This window comes from Eptatretus burgeri, chromosome 4 (genome assembly GCF_056783735.1).
Source record: "Eptatretus burgeri isolate ZD-2024b chromosome 4, Ebu_testis_v1, whole genome shotgun sequence".
In the NCBI taxonomy this organism is placed as follows: Eukaryota; Metazoa; Chordata; class Myxini; order Myxiniformes; family Myxinidae; genus Eptatretus; species Eptatretus burgeri.
Window position 1 is genome coordinate 11,107,221 of NC_140964.1, and position 16,180 is coordinate 11,123,400.

The 16,180-nt window shown below is 47.6% G+C and overlaps 1 protein-coding gene across 5 annotated transcripts in view; it reads right to left on the reverse strand.

Annotated features, from left to right (window-relative positions):
* LOC147027472 (uncharacterized) overlaps positions 1-16,105 on the reverse strand; it is a 144,494-nt gene extending 128,389 nt beyond the window's left edge. For 2 of the 5 annotated variants that reach the window (XM_085876924.1, XM_085876922.1), the window contains exons 1-6: positions 15,876-16,105; positions 15,662-15,713; positions 2,329-2,442; positions 714-786; positions 443-539; positions 78-208 (exon numbers count right to left, since the gene is read on the reverse strand). In XM_085876924.1, coding sequence (XP_085733050.1) covers positions 78-208; positions 443-539; positions 714-786; positions 2,329-2,423 — 396 coding nt within the window. In that variant the 5' untranslated portion in view covers positions 2,424-2,442; positions 15,662-15,713; positions 15,876-16,105. The remainder of the gene's footprint in view (positions 1-77; positions 209-442; positions 540-713; positions 787-2,328; positions 2,443-15,661; positions 15,714-15,875) is intronic. The other 3 variants (XM_085876923.1, XM_085876925.1, XM_085876926.1) reach the window with 3 other exon arrangements.
* Between the last annotated feature and the right edge of the window lie 75 nt (positions 16,106-16,180).

The window sequence follows — 16,180 nt, forward strand, 5'->3', positions numbered from 1 at the left end:
GAGCGTGAAAGATCAGCTGCCAAATCCATAACGATGGAGATGATAGTTTTGGACATTATCCACAAAACAGCACACACCTTGCTTTCTACAACCTCGGGAGGGAAGTTCTGTTGTGCCAGGACCCACAGTCCTTTGGTGAGCATGTTTTTCTCAGTCGAAACGGTGATGGTCTTCAGCAGCAAGGCCATGAGATCATGGAGAAGTTTCACTTCACATGCAAGGCAGATGCCCACACAGGAAACAACAAAAAAGAAAAACGCCAAAAAAAAACATTCTTGCACTCAGTTGTGCGATGTTATAAATACCATGGTGCATACAACTCGACTGTTCTGCAGAGGAAACCACCAAACAGGATTGGACAAACGGAGTTTGAAAAGATCGTTTTGGTGGCGAATGTGATGTGATGTGACATAATTGTTTGGATAAGTAGACATTTACCAACCTGGAACAGCCTCAACAAGTTTCTCATGAAAAACACAGTAGCCAAGGGTCTGTAGGCAGGCCAGTTTGAGTTCAACATTGGAGCCAGAAAGGTAAGTCTACAAAAAAACAGAGGCAAGAGAGGAGGTTAGAAAAGCCAGAGTGGATATTTCATCTAACGCAACAAGGTGTCATGTGGTTCCGTTAGGATGTGTGACTCGGACAAACCAAAAAAACAAACAAAAAAAAAAAACTTCAAATTGGGGAAAGCAAGTGTGTTCAGTTCGATTTACTTGGCAGCATTCGAAGAGCTGGTATACTTTGTCGATGAACGCTTTCTCATGAACGTCCACAGTTCGCAGTCGACTGGAAAACAAACGAAACGTGACATCCGCTCAAACATCAAAACCAAATCCATACAACCTCTCAATCTTGACTTATATTTTACGACAGCAAAATTTTGCTCAACTTTCAAAGTTTATACAAGAGTACTTGGAAAACAATTAGGAATAAATGTTGTTACCTCCACCAACGAAGGTGAATCAGGTTGTTTTCACCCCCTTTCTGTCTGTTTGTTTGTTTGTTTGTTTGTGTGAAGGATATCTAAAAAAAATTTTGGACGATCCGGATGAAATTTGGTGGGCAAGTTGGGTGTGTGACTAGAACAAACTTATTAGATTTTGATGAAGATCCAGATCCACTACAATAATTTTTTAAGTGATTCTTCACCATTGAGAGATCAGGCCAAAAACAATGTATTATTATATTGTATTATTATATTGTAGTTATAATCACCAAATGGAAAGGTGCGAGAGCAGTATCAATTTTGACCCCGACCCTTGGGGTGTGGTTGAAAGGTCAAAAACCAAAAAGCATGCAATTAGGCACATTTTGAACATTTTTTAATCAAAATTGGTATATGCCGTCAACATTGGGAGATGCGTGCAATTTGTAACAATCTTTTTGATTTTATCCTCCGGTTCATACACCACGAGGTGGGGACTTGGGGTCACAGAGGTCAAAACAGAAGATTATTTTTAAACTCTAAATTTGAGATGTGTCATTCCTGGTGAAACGTTTTACCATCTTTCCACTTTACTTTCGGTGGGAAGCGTGGGGATTTGCAATGGCATGCCGTCGATTTCGCTCTCGTTTTATTTTTATTTCACACCTTTATAATCACATGATGTTAATTTACATTTATAATTCAGATTAAAAAATAAATAAATAAATAAAAACACTCGTCTCATCATGAAAAATTGTCCCTGGAAAATGTTTTTTCTATTACTTATCTTTAGTCTATTTTAGAACTAGAAGGGCACTCTGTGGAGCGCATACCTCCGCTACGCAATGCCTGATCCATGAGAACATATCGGGCCCATTACATTTTTGAAATATCATGCTATACAGTACTATATCATTTTTGGCCTGATCTCTCAATGGTGAAGAATCTCTTTAAAAATTAAATAATTCTCGCATTCAGATCTTCACCAAAATCGAATCAATTTGTCCTCGTCTCACACCCAACGTGTCCAGCAAGTTTCGTCCGAATCCGTCCAGAACTTTGAGATATCGTGCTATTTATCGTTTTTGGCCCGCTTTCTCAATGGTGAAGAATCAGATTAAAAAAAATTCTCGTGGTCGGATCCGGATCTTCACCAAAATCTAATCAGTTAGTCCTTGTTAACACACCGAGGAGGTAAGAAGCATTAACAAGCGCATTGCATTTGAAATACAAACAAACAACGATTAATTACCGGCATGGTCACTGCCTTTTTGAATGCTGATAAACAAAGCTCCGTTGTACTTTTCCACGACAAAGTTCAAATGCAAAATGTGTGATCTTAGTGCTGGTTTACAACATGAGAACAACCACAATTCAAGAAGCAAAACGAAAGATGGACTAACTCTGTTAGTGTGAGCAGAGCATCAACCCGGTCATCATCGGTCACAGTGTTATCAATCAGGGTATCCAGGAGGACGAGCACTCCTCTCGTAGCCATGACGGCCGGTGACAACCTCCTGCGGACGACAAAGCACTGCTGGATCATAAATCGGCAGAGACAGCCTCGTTGAAATGGAAAAAAAAAATCAGAACCGGCAGAGACGGTCAAATGAAAAATAACGTCCTTCAGAACCAAGTGAGCAAATGTTTCTGCAAGAACTATGGTCGCAGGTACATCGTACGGAAAGATCAAGTTCAACCAATTTCTTCCAAAAATGATCCATTTGTAGAAACATCACAGCATAATCAACTTGATTGATCGTCAATGGCAAGCCTCCCCCGGCTTACCATTGGCGATCGCCCACGACTTGCCCTTGGCCTGTGATCCAATGATGGCCATGTGACCTTGAACTTCAACATTTAGGGCCAGAGAGTAAATTAAGGAAAATTTATACCCATCTACAATCTATCCCAAGAACTAATCATGAAAATCAGTGTAAAATTATTCAAGTTATGATCAAAAAAGGTGTTTCTCATTCGGTCACATTCTGAAAAAAGTAGGTCAAGGTGACGATTCAGGTACACAGTGCAGGTGCACGATTACAAATGGTGCAAGGATGCCTTGGAAGGCCATGCAGTCTTTGAAATTCCGCATTGGCAAAAGTGAATGAGTTTTTATTTATTTTTTGTCAGACCACCATTCGACCTTGACCTTTAACCCGGAGGAGTGCGATATAAATTCAGTGTAAATGTGCCTTGCTATCTGGAGATGTCAATTTCATTCCGATCGGACAAACTTTCGTCAAGTTACAGAGAAAAATGTTAAAATGTCTAAAATTTTAAAAATAAAAACAAAAAAAGTTAAAATGCCTTAAAAATAGGTCAAGGTCAAAAATAAAAAATGTCAATCGTTTTTTGATTATTGATGCAATAATCTTTTTATTCCCATTATTGAAGCAAAATCTCATTCCAAAAGTGTTAGGGTTTAGGGCATTCCAAAAAAAAAAAAAAAAAAAAAAAAAGAGAAAAACCAAAATAATTGTTTGGGGTCTCATTAAAAGTTGGGGCCACCAATTGTCAAAACAAACCCGACAACAGGTGTATTTAAAAAAATAGCTCCGCAAAGCGGGCGCAACCCCTCAGCCCATGCATTGTAAAAGGAAGCAGTGATATCACGATGACGCAGTCAGTTAGAGCACGTTGGACGTCATATCGAAAATCAATCAGACTTCGAGATGGCTACCGTGTGGGCTAGTGAAAATCGCAGCGCACCCATTTTCGAAAGGAACCTTCCTCTACTCAACTCCAACAATGGAATTAATCGGACAAGCCAAGCCGTTCTCAAAATTGACGAAAACCAATTTCAAGACGACTGCCGTGGCGGCCACACTGAAAATCGCAGCGCGCCCATCTTCGAAAGGAACCTTCCTCTACCCAGCCCCAACACACCCTGCAAAAATGGATTTAATCGGACAAGGCGTTCTCCTCGAAGTTGACAGACGCCCGGACGGACGCCTGTGATGACAATACCCCTTTGCCCAATTCGGGCTGAGGTGTAAAAACAGGACAGCCATGTTCACCCACATATTGGCCCAAAACCACTTCAATTCAACAAACCTTTGACGAAACTTTAAAAATAATATAAAATGAAATAAAACAAACAAGAGGATTTCTTCCACAAATACTTGAACTGCCGTCGGTGGTCACGAACTATTCCAATATTAAAGCATGACACAAAAATGGGAGAATGAGCTCAAGCAGGTCCTGGAAATTCTGGCTCAAGTCAATCTTCCTTTCCTCCTCACAATCCCGACTATTGCGTGTGCAGAACATTGCAGCTGGTTCAGGTTGCCAATTTCAGGACTGGGGGGTGGAGCTCTTCACAAGACAGAGGATGACTGAAACGTCACATTTTTCACAGCCAATCAGAGACGCTCAATGAAGAGACCTGGCTACCTCCACGGAAAGTTAAACACAGTGTATATTTTTTATGGAACATGAGGATAATGGAAGGGAGGCAGAAGAGGTGTTGGGTTGCGAGAGCTGGACGCCAATACATGGTGGGTTTGAGAGTCGAGGGTGCTACGGCTTGTTCCGGTATAGTGTATCCCGTCTTGCCGGTATTACGGTCGATCCTCCGCTCAATTGGCCAAAAGAAATCCTCCGGGACGTCGGAAGGAGGAGATCATGGATGATCAACGTGTCTTGCGAAGATGACGAGGGTTCTACCTGGTCTGGTAACCGAGCTCGGAAGAGGGGTAGACCACGGAGGGAGAGTACCGATGAGTCGGACACACATAAAGCGGTCACGGCTCCCCTATCCCAGAAGAGCACCGTGCTGAACTTGTCATAGTTTCAAAAACTTTGAGCCCCGATAACCCAATTAAAAAGTAATTCAGAGACATGTGCAGTGCCAAAAAAAAAAAAACAACTCAGATCCGGTGACCTATTGAATATAAATAGGTCTTCCACTGGGATACAGTGTTGAGAGCCTCGCATTTCGGCAGTGTTCGAGTCTTGTGTCAGATTCTTAGGTCTCTGAGGGAGAGCCGGAGTCATTTCCGGGATTGATCCCTCCGTTGAAATCGAGGACATCAAGAGCAATTTAGTTGATGTGGGAGTTCCTGACACGCGCAGTCTCACTACGGGCAGGGATAGGGTCAGGGTCAACACCTCCTCAGTGGTTTTGGCCTTCAACAACCCTGTCCTTTCCCAAAAAAATGTTTTCCTGGGGTATCAAGCCTTCACTGTACATGCATATATTCCTGCCCCATGAAGATGTTACAAGTGCCAAAAGTTTGGTCATACCACTCCAGCATGTAGGGGCAAACAACGCTGTAGTAAATGTAACCGAGAGCATGAATATGGAAGCTGCACCAGCGATAAAATGTCTTGTGCCAATTGTGGTGGGGACGACAGTGCAGTCTTCAAAGGATGCCCTGAATTTCAAAGAGCCACTCAGATCCAACAGTTGGAAACTCAAGGGAAACTATCCGATGCTGAAGCCGCCCTGAAGGTCCCCAAAATCAAGACCCCCCTATAAATAGGGTCAACAGCAAATCGGTGGGAGTTCAGATCGAGACAAATGATTCAGAATGCCAGAGTGTGCAATCACCGATGTGGGTATGAATAATTAGAAGAAAAAAAAATCATCACCACCAAAGTAGTTAATTGTTCAGCCCAAGCTAAAAGCAGATCTCAGAAAAATCATTATTTCTCGAGCAGCCATCAAACACCTGGGATTGGTGGGATTTTCTTGCAACAAGATGAACAAAATGTTCACCCAATCAGGCCATAACAGCAGAGGGTCAGACTCCAAACAGTCTCGGGATTCCCCCCGCCGAGTAATGGAAATTATTCATTGGAATGCAATTGGTTTGGCTGCGCATGGGTCAGAGTTCACCAAATACATGAGCGATCTCACTTTATCAGCTGTGGCTGTATGGACATGTGACTTGATTTCCTGACGCTGCTCCTGCTCACCAGATTGTCACAACAAGGGAGCCTCGTGAGTGGAGAAGGCCAACGGGACGACCGCATGCCTCGTGGTTGCGGCAGATCGATAGACATCTCTTGGAGATGGGGATGGGCCAGGCATCTGCCTGGGGGATGGCCAGACGGAGGCCCCTGGAGTACCGGCAGAAAGTGGATGCAGCTCTACGTACATTGCTCCGGCGCACGCTCACATACCTGACCTCAACCTCACATCCAAACCGGATATAATCTGTACACAAGAAACCTGGTTGAAGTGTCACAACCATTTTAGGATTCCTGGTTTTACATCCTTAAACGCAGGGACAGAACAAGTGGTAACGGAGGTGGATGTGGGGTGTTCGTCAAGATTGGTGTTCCCTTCGACAAAATTGACTGCAACGTCCAGTTGGAATGTAATACCATCAAACTCCCCAATGCAAGGGAAGTTGTTACAATTGTAAATTTGTACAATCTGTGCCGACCCCTAATCTACAACACACTCCAAGGGTTCTTGAGCAAGTGTAAATAAGTAGAAATGGCAAATGCATCGAAAGCATCATCGATTAATTTAACCCGGTGCTTTTGTCAATCCATACTACTGGGCAGTCTTCACCTCTTGAACTCACCTTTGTCTCCACATCTGCAGCAGCAAGGTGCGCATGGTCCATCTACTCTGAGAACATGGGCAGTGAACACTTTCTGGTGATCACCTGCCTCAAAAATTGGATGGGGACGCAGATGGTTTGGACAGATCCCCCTTGTGTAACTTTTCCAAGGCCAACAGGGACCGCTTTTCAACTCTGTGTTCTGAGGAAGTGACGATTGAGCTTTCGAATGAGGACATTGACAGTTTCAACAGTTACCTTTGTCAACACGATAAAGACCATCACCGAGGATTCAATCCCCACCTGCAAAAGTTCAGCTGGTCGGAAAATCAAAGTGCCTTGGTGGAAACAAGAACGCAAGCAGGCTATCCGGGCTCAAAGGGCTGCCCTTAAAAGAATAAGAAAATCCCTATTGATTCAAGATGCCTTGGAGTTCAAAAGGGGAAGAGCTCAAGCCCAGCGATGTATCAAGCAAGCCAAGACTGCCTCTTGGTGCTCCTTTTGTGCATCCATTAGCCCAGACGTCTCCCTCCAAACCATCTGGAGAAGAGTGAAACACATGAACGGAAGCAAAGATGGAGAGAGAACCATCCCTGTACTCGTCTACAACGATGAAACCCTCTACTTTGGGAGCTCACTTCTCCAACCCCAATGGAAACACCAACGTCAACCCGGAGCTCAAAGCCCATAGACGTCAATTTGTCAATCTACACCAAGTCATCATCTATGACACCAGCTCAGTAAGCTCCATGCTCAACCTGGACTTCTCACTTCAGGAACTCAAGGAAGCCATTTCAAAATCCAAGAATAGGGCACCTGGCCTTGACCAGTTAACTTGCATGGACAAGCACATGGACAATGAAGGGTGCTGGGACTGTTTCTCGAACTCTTCAACAAGGCCTGGTCTTCAGGAAAGCTTCCCTATGGTTGGCAACACTCCGTTGTCATTCCCATTCACAAAGTCAGGAAAGAGCCCTCGAACCCATGCTCATACTGACCCATCGTTATCATTTTGGTGGTCAGTAAATTAACGGAGAAGATGGTCAATGAACGCCTGGTCTTCTTTTTGGAGAACAACAACCTGCTGTGCAAGTACTAAAGTGGGTTCAGGAAGGATCGCTCTACCACTGACCGTATTGCTTCTCTCGCCAATGACATCAGGAAAGTGTAAAACAATCACGAGTCCCTATTAGGAATTTTCCTCGACATTCACGAGGCCGACGACTCAGTTTGGATAGGTCTCCTTTACAAGACGCACAGAATGGGCATCAATGACAGGATGTTCTGGTGGATCCGTGACTTCTTACCCAACAGATCCTTTCACGGAAGAGCAGTCCAAGCCCTATCATCTGTGTTCCGCATGGTTAATGGTATTCCTCAGGGCAGCTGCCTCATTCTCACCCTTATTAACATCATGATCGACGATGTTGCCTCCCCTTTCGAGTTCCATAGCAGGATAGCTCGATTTGCAGACGGCATTGCCTTGTAGACCCGGAGCAGCAACGCTCACTTTACGTCCAAAAAAAAAACTCCAGGTCTATGTCTGCGGGGGGGGGGGGGGGGTCGAGGTCGAGGTCGAGCAATGGGCTCAGAAATGTGGTTTCATGATTTACGGACCCCCTCTCCCCCCCAAGTCCAAATTTATAATTTTCACCCGCAAAAAAGTTCAAGGACATATCAATAACAATCGATGGTACTTCCATTAAAAAACTTTCCCGGAGGTGTCCTTTCTAGGAATTACATTCGACTGGGGCCGAACCTGGACTCCTCACATTAAATAAATAAATAAATAAAAACTTCCTGCCAAATGTGGAAAAGGCCTTAACCTCCGATGAAGTTGAGCCGGTACATATTGGGGAGCTCATCAGGAAAGTCTCCTTCTCATCCACTCTCATTTCGATTCCGGCAGTCAGGCCTTTTGAGTCGTGCGGAACCAACCACCAGAAGCTGGAAAACATTCAAGCCAAAGCACTACGGTTGTGTCTGGGCACCTTCAAAAGCACGTCCGGTTTGTGCCATCCTCATGGAGGCTGGGGAGATGGCCTTGTCTCTCCGTTGGGAAGTGTCCAACTTGAGGTATTGGGCTAAGTGCGTTTCCACTGGGGACAACCATTCAAGTGAAGCGTTGTTCTCAGAATGTTGGGAGTGTACCAAGCTCTTGGCAGACTCTCCATCTCACCTCTTTTCGGACTTGTGCGAGTCAAGGCAACTAATGAGATGTGTTTGGATCCTTTACCAACGAATCTGTCGAACAAAGTGGTAATTTGCCTCCCCAGACTCCAGAAACCCACCGTCATTCACTTGGATTTTTGGGGGGGGGAACGTTACGGGACAATGTGGTTGTGACTCGTCACCAGGCTGTGGAATACATCAACACTGTTTGGAGTCAATACCTACACGTCTACACGGGTGGCTCTAAAGACCCAGCCAGTGCCGTATATAAAGAGAGTCTGGCCAACTATTGTCTCGATCATGCTGCGCTCTGATTGGTCAATACCCGGTCACGTGCATTGCTGGCGCCATGTTGCAGCCCAACTCAACGAGAGTGAATTTTGGAGCGAAATTAGAATTGTTTTCGCCGTCTTTTCACGTTTTCTCGTCAGATTTTGACTTTTTTGATGGCACAATGGTGTGCTGTGTTCTGTGCATCCCAGGCAAGGCGTGAAAATGCACCGCTTCCACAGGGACCCGGAAAGACGTCACCGTTGGGCCGTAAATGTGAAAAGGGAGAACTGGACTCCACACGACAATGCCTACCTTTGTGCGGTAAGTAGTGACGGTTTACAGTTCCCATCCGACGTCGGATCGGAGTATCTAGGTTAAAGTCAGATTGAATGAATGCCTGTCGGATCAGATCAGATCGGAGCGCTGAAACAGCTCGGAATCCGAAATGAGACGTAATCCGATGCCGAAATTTCACTAATGCGTCAGTAGTCAACACCAGATTTGCAATATATCCGATCGGATACACACCACTTGCCGTAAGTAACTTTCTTACATTGGTTTTATCCATATTAGTTTAGGAAATAGTGTTTGCAGTTTTCCCGTAAAATTCAATCCTTTCAACTGACGACAGTCGTCAAGTGGAAAAAAAAATGCACTGGACGACTGCAGCTGCTCACTGTTTTTCATTTCTAATCTTTATCTGATCCATATTTCCCCAGGATTCCCGGCGTACGTTTCTCTGGAAATCATTCCCACATTTTGACCAGGAATCTCAGGAATTTCCCGTCCCGGGGTTCTCAACCGCAAATCGTATTTAGAAACTTTCATTGACTTCGAACTGACTGTCAACACGTACTTCAATTTTCCGTTTTTTTGTTTTTTCAGAAGCATTTCGACGACAGTCAGTATGAAAACAGGAGGGTTGATGGTTCAAGACCACTCAAGCACAATGCCGTCCTGACTGTCTTCCCGCATATTGTGCCCGTCACGAAAAGGAAGCCGAGGAAACGACCCCGTGACGAGATGACACCGCAGAAGGAGCTCGTCCCAGATCACACATACGCAAAACAAGACATGCCTGTGAATGACGACGACAAGCAAGATGTCCAACTCGTTGACCTTGCCTCCGATGCCCCTGTTACGCCGGCTGAAACCGGCCAGGGTCCTGACTACGACGCCAAGATCGCAGCAGTGGAGGAGAAAGTGGTCTCTCTCAAGTGGCGGTTACATGAGGCACAGTGGGACAAACGCAAACAAGCCACGGAGGTCGTCACTCTAAAGGCGAATGTCCAGAAAGTTTTCAACCTCGATCAGATCAACAAGCTGTCTCGTCTCAGCACAAGGGGTACAAGTGGTCAGCAGAAACCTACAAGAAGGCTCTGCAACTCCGCTTTGCATGTGGCAGTACTGGCTAGGAAGTCCTGTTGTCGCAACACCAGCCGCTGCCATCACTTAGTTCGTTACGACGGAAGATGGAGGTTATTGCGATGGAACCTGGTATTCTTTATAAAGTGTTCGACTTCCTCCAGCTGAAGGTTGCTACCATGAAGGAACCGGAGCGCGAGTGCTGCCTAATGCTGGATGAAATGACAATTGAAGTGGGATTGCAGTTCGACAGATCATCCAGTAGTTTGCACGGAAATGTAACTTTGCCAGGACATGGTGGTGCTGCAACTCATGCCCTCGTATTCATGCTGGCTGGCATCACCTCCAGATGGAAGCAAACAATTGCCTATCATTTTACGGGCAATTTGGTGAACGGAGCCGACTTCCAGCCACTTGTGACTGAAATCGTACAGCGGGCTCATGTCATTGGGCTCCACGTCAACACAGACACATGTGACATGGGTAGTGCCAATCGAGCAATGTTCAAGAACTTCGGACTGGTTAGTTTGAAGCACGCAGTGACAGTCAATCGAATTCCCCACCCATGCGCTGACGGCAGGTTCCTACACTTCATGTACGACGTACCGCACCTGATCAAGAATATCAAGGTGGGTTTGGTGAATGGGAACGAATTCAAGCTCGATGCTGATATCATCTCCAGGCATGATCTGCCTTCAAATGTTGTCAGCCTGGGGGCAATCAAGGAACTGGTGACATTTCAGGTCAATGACGATCTGAAACTGACGCCCAATCTCGGCATGGAAATGGTGTCGAACACCGCCCATTTTGACAAAATGAAAGCGGGAAAGGCATTGAATTTTCAGTCATTCGGTCAGTGCTGGGCTGCACTACCTGGTGGAAAGCGAAGGTTTTGACAACGCGTTGCTAACAACTTCCTGTTTTTTGGACTTTATGAACACCTGGTTCAACCAGATGTTCAGCCGTCACCCCGCCACCGCGCTCAGTAAAGCGAATACGTGTGCTTACGAGAAGGTGATCCGGCACCTTGAAGAGACGCTGGTGGTATTCGGAGGGATAGAATGTGGCAAATCGTGGAAGCCGTGGGAAATCCGGCGTCATATTATCAACCTCGTCTGTGCTCGACATTCAGAGAGAACTGCTGGCCAGGGGACACCACTATGTGCTCACATCCAGACTCACGCAGGATTGCCTCGAGAACCTGTTTGGGTGCGTCCGATTCAAGAATCCTGCCCCAAACGCGCTGGAATTCCAACAGGCTCTGAAGCTCGTAACGGTGGCGTAATTTCTGAAGTGTCCCGCGTCCGGTAATTATCTCGAGGATGACCGGTGATTTTTAGCAGATTTCCTCGACACTCCGAAAGAGAAACCGGCGATACCAGACGAATGTGACGAGGACACATTCAGCTATTTGATTGGAGAGCTGCCTCCTGATCCTCTCAGCAAAGCCTAAGAGAGCAGCTTGTATTACCTGGCTGGCTACTGTATCTCCTCCGTCTCCAAATCCTGGACACATTGCACCACTTGCCTGGAAGCCGCGGAGGACCGCCTCAAGTCTCCATCGCAGGGCAGTCGTGAGGCGATAACAAGACTAAAGGAGTACAAAGAAGGCGCTTTGACTCATTGCAGTGACGAGACTTTCAAGCTGTTCAGAGAAGGAGAGAAGCAGTTCAGGATGGTGCAGGACCGGTTGAATGGACATAACCTGGTTGAAAAACTTGTCCGTCGTCTGTCAACTTTCTCAGTTGACATTCCCGACTGCCACGATCTGAAAACGAAGCCACTGACGAAGTTTTTCACTGTGCTTCTGTACATCTATTCCAAAATCGCAAAATTCGATCCGTGTCAGCCAGGCAAAAGTTGGTACTGCCAGTCAACTCGGCAGCAAGAGCGCGGCAATGAGAGCGTGTGAAAAAAATTAAGTAGAACTGAGCTTGGTGTCATTTAACCCCTTCAGGACGGGAGGTGGCCATAACCGCCTGGCAGTTATAGCCGCCTCCCGTCCCGAAGGGGTTAAGTCATATGGAGAAGAACCGAAGATGGCTTTGACTTTTAACCCTTTCTGGATGGGTGACGGCTATAACCGCTATTGTTATAGCGGTTATCGCCGTCTTCCGTCCTGGCCATCTATAGCAGTCCACCGTACTTTTTCGTTTTGGCGTCTTATGAATCTTGTACTCTGTAATTCTGGGTCACGTTTCTTTTAATTCATCCTGAGGAGCTCTCAGAACCATGGTTGGCTTTGCTGAACTGGTCAATTTTGCGCTAGATTTCTCGCCTCTGTGGTTCGTGCGATACACAGGTTTCCATAGATTCAGGCAAGAAATCTTGTGCAATCAAGAAATAGATTAGTCCGTCCTCAGTATGCGACTTGCGGTATTATGCCACCTCAGTTATTTTTGGGTGGGTTTATCAGCATCCAGAATACACCATCTTGTAGAGCGACTTATTTTCGAGCAAAGCTCAAAATTTGAAGTCGAAACTCCCATTACTTTTTGTGTAAGAAGGAAAATGCCCGTTCATATCGCGCCGCGTGTATGCTCCCGCATAGCCAGCATCACGCTGGCTGGGATGCAATATGGCGCCTGCCTAGCCAGTTGGCCAGACTGTCTTTATATACGGCACAGGACCCAGCACGAGGGAGAACATCGGCTGATTTTTGCCTTCCAGACGTCAAGGTGATAAAGTCCACTAGAGACCATCTGATCACCTTTAGGTATCGTCGGCTGATCTCTTTGCCATTATTTTGGCCCTCGAATGGATAATCGACTTGAACCCCTTCAGTGCAGTGATATTTTCTGATTCACTCTCTGGTCTGAAAGCGTTGGAGTCCCTGCAGTCTGGTTGTAGGTACGACCTGGTTCTTGAGGTGCTTCACCTTATCAACAAGGCCAATTGGAGGGCCACGGTCGTTGACCCGTGTTGGACTTGGATCCCTGTCCACGTGGGCATTGGAGGCAAGGCAGCCTGCGATAAGGCAGCCAAATGGGCACGACAGTCAGATTTTAAAACCACAATCACTCTGGGCTCGTGAGAACATCAACAACAACAAAAAATAAAGAAATAAAAATGAAAAAAATGGCAATTTCTGTGGAAGATCTCCACTAAAGGGGCGACGGTGCTACAAGGTGCACCCTCCAGTCGGATCGTCCGTCTCGTTTTCGACTCTCCCGAAGATACCAGGCAATCCTTTGCAGGCATCAGATTGTGGTGCACTGCTTGTTTGAAACTCTGGGTGGGGGAGGGGGAGGGGAGGAGTGAGATTTAACAACCTCAAGAAGATGGTTCCACAAACAGAGGAAAGAGAAATAAAAGAAGCAAGGTGTGCAATGAGTTTGATCACAATTAGGGGGGGTCACTGGAATCATTAGAACTATAAAAAGTCAGAGAGAAAGAAAGGAAAGAGGGGAAGGGGAAGAGAGGAGGTAGGTGAAGGATAGAGGTGGGACGAGCTCGAGGAGAGATTGCCCGTAAACAGATGGATATTTCAGTTAATTTGACAAGCTGGGATCACGGGACGGATCGGTCAAGCTGGGATCACGGGACGGATCGGACAAGCTGGGATCACGGGACGGATCAGACAAGCTGGGATCACGGGACGGATCGGTCAAGCTGGGATCACGGGACGGATCGGTCAAGCTGGGATCACGGGACGGATCAGACAAGCTGGGATCACGGGACGGATCGGTCAAGCTGGGATCACGGGACGGATCGGTCAAGCTGGGATCACGGGACGGATCAGACAAGCTGGGATCACGGGACGGATCGGTCAAGCTGGGATCACGGGACGGATTGGTCAAGCTGGGATCACGGGACGGATCGGTCAAGCTGGGATCACGGGACGGATCAGTCAAGCTGGGATCACGGGACGGATCGGACAAGCTGGGATCACGGGACGGATCGGTCAAGCTGGGATCACGGGACGGATCAGACAAGCTGGGATCACGGGACGGATTGGACAAGCTGGGATCACGGGACGGATCGGACAAGCTGGGATCACGGGACGGATCAGTCAAGCTGGGATCACGGGACGGATCGGTCAAGCTGGGATCACGGGACGGATCGGACAAGCTGGGATCACGGGACGGATCGGTCAAGCTGGGATCACGGGACGGATCGGACAAGCTGGGATCACGGGACGGATCGGACAAGCTGGGATCACGGGACGGATCGGTCAAGCTGGGATCACGGGACGGATCAGTCAAGCTGGGATCACGGGACGGATCGGACAAGCTGGGATCACGGGACGGATCGGTCAAGCTGGGATCACGGGACGGATCAGACAAGCTGGGATCACGGGACGGATCGGACAAGCTGGGATCACGGGACGGATCGGACAAGCTGGGATCACGGGACGGATCAGTCAAGCTGGGATCACGGGACGGATCAGACAAGCTGGGATCACGGGACGGATCGGTCAAGCTGGGATCACGGGACGGATCGGACAAGCTGGGATCACGGGACGGATCGGTCAAGCTGGGATCACGGGACGGATCGGTCAAGCTGGGATCACGGGACGGATCGGTCAAGCTGGGATCACGGGACGGATCGGTCAAGCTGGGATCACGGGACGGATCGGTCAAGCTGGGATCACGGGACGGATCAGACAAGCTGGGATCACGGGACGGATCGGTCAAGCTGGGATCACGGGACGGATCGGACAAGCTGGGATCACGGGACGGATCGGTCAAGCTGGGATCACGGGACGGATCGGACAAGCTGGGATCACGGGACGGATCGGTCAAGCTGGGATCACGGGACGGATCGGTCAAGCTGGGATCACGGGACGGATCGGACAAGCTGGGATCACGGGACGGATCAGACAAGCTGGGATCACGGGACGGATCGGTCAAGCTGGGATCACGGGACGGATCGGTCAAGCTGGGATCACGGGACGGATCGGTCAAGCTGGGATCACGGGACGGATCAGACAAGCTGGGATCACGGGACGGATCAGACAAGCTGGGATCACGGGACGGATCGGTCAAGCTGGGATCACGGGACGGATCAGACAAGCTGGGATCACGGGACGGATCGGTCAAGCTGGGATCACGGGACGGATCAGACAAGCTGGGATCACGGGACGGATCAGACAAGCTGGGATCACGGGACGGATCAGACAAGCTGGGATCACGGGACGGATCAGACAAGCTGGGATCACGGGACGGATCGGACAAGTGAATGAGACGTCACATGTGGATATGCCACAGGCGTGCTGGGCCGATAGGCCTCGTGTGTGTGTGTGTGTGTGTGTGTGTGTGTGTGTGTGTGTGTGTGTGTGTGTGTGTGTGTGTGTGTGTGTGTGTGTGTGTGTGTGTGTGTGTGTGTGTGTGTGTGTGTGTGTTAGTGGGTTAGTGGGTTAGTGACTATACTAACCCAAGATCGGTTTGACCTTAATTTAACTGACCTGTTGTACCAATGAAAAATACTTGTGCTTCTTCAATGACCGCTGGTCTGAACTGAAGGGAGAGGAGGGGACGGGGGGATGGGGTGGGGGGTGATGTGGAATAAAAATAAGAAATGTTCTTCGCCGTTATCAAGGCGACAGATCCTTCATGCAGGAGAGAATTAAAGAAACGGTGAGAGAAGAGGGTAAATCGGCCGCCAATCGAAGGCCGTACCGGTAAAACGCGTCGCTCCAACCACAGCCCACTTTTTCTTTCCCGCCACTTGAAACATCCGGGTCAAAGGTCTCACGGGTTTGGTTGTGCGTCCTCGTTATTAAATGGCACCGAGCACACCGCCACCTTTAAACGTGTTCAAACAGGCGACGTTCTGGACACACCGAACAAAACCTCTTATGTCTCTCTCCCCCTTCGTAAAAATCACGCACGGCCAAATCAGCGGATATGACGTCATACTGGCGTGTCCTTTTGGAAAGACAGCCTTTGTTTTGCCTTCTTACATTATTATTATTATTATTATT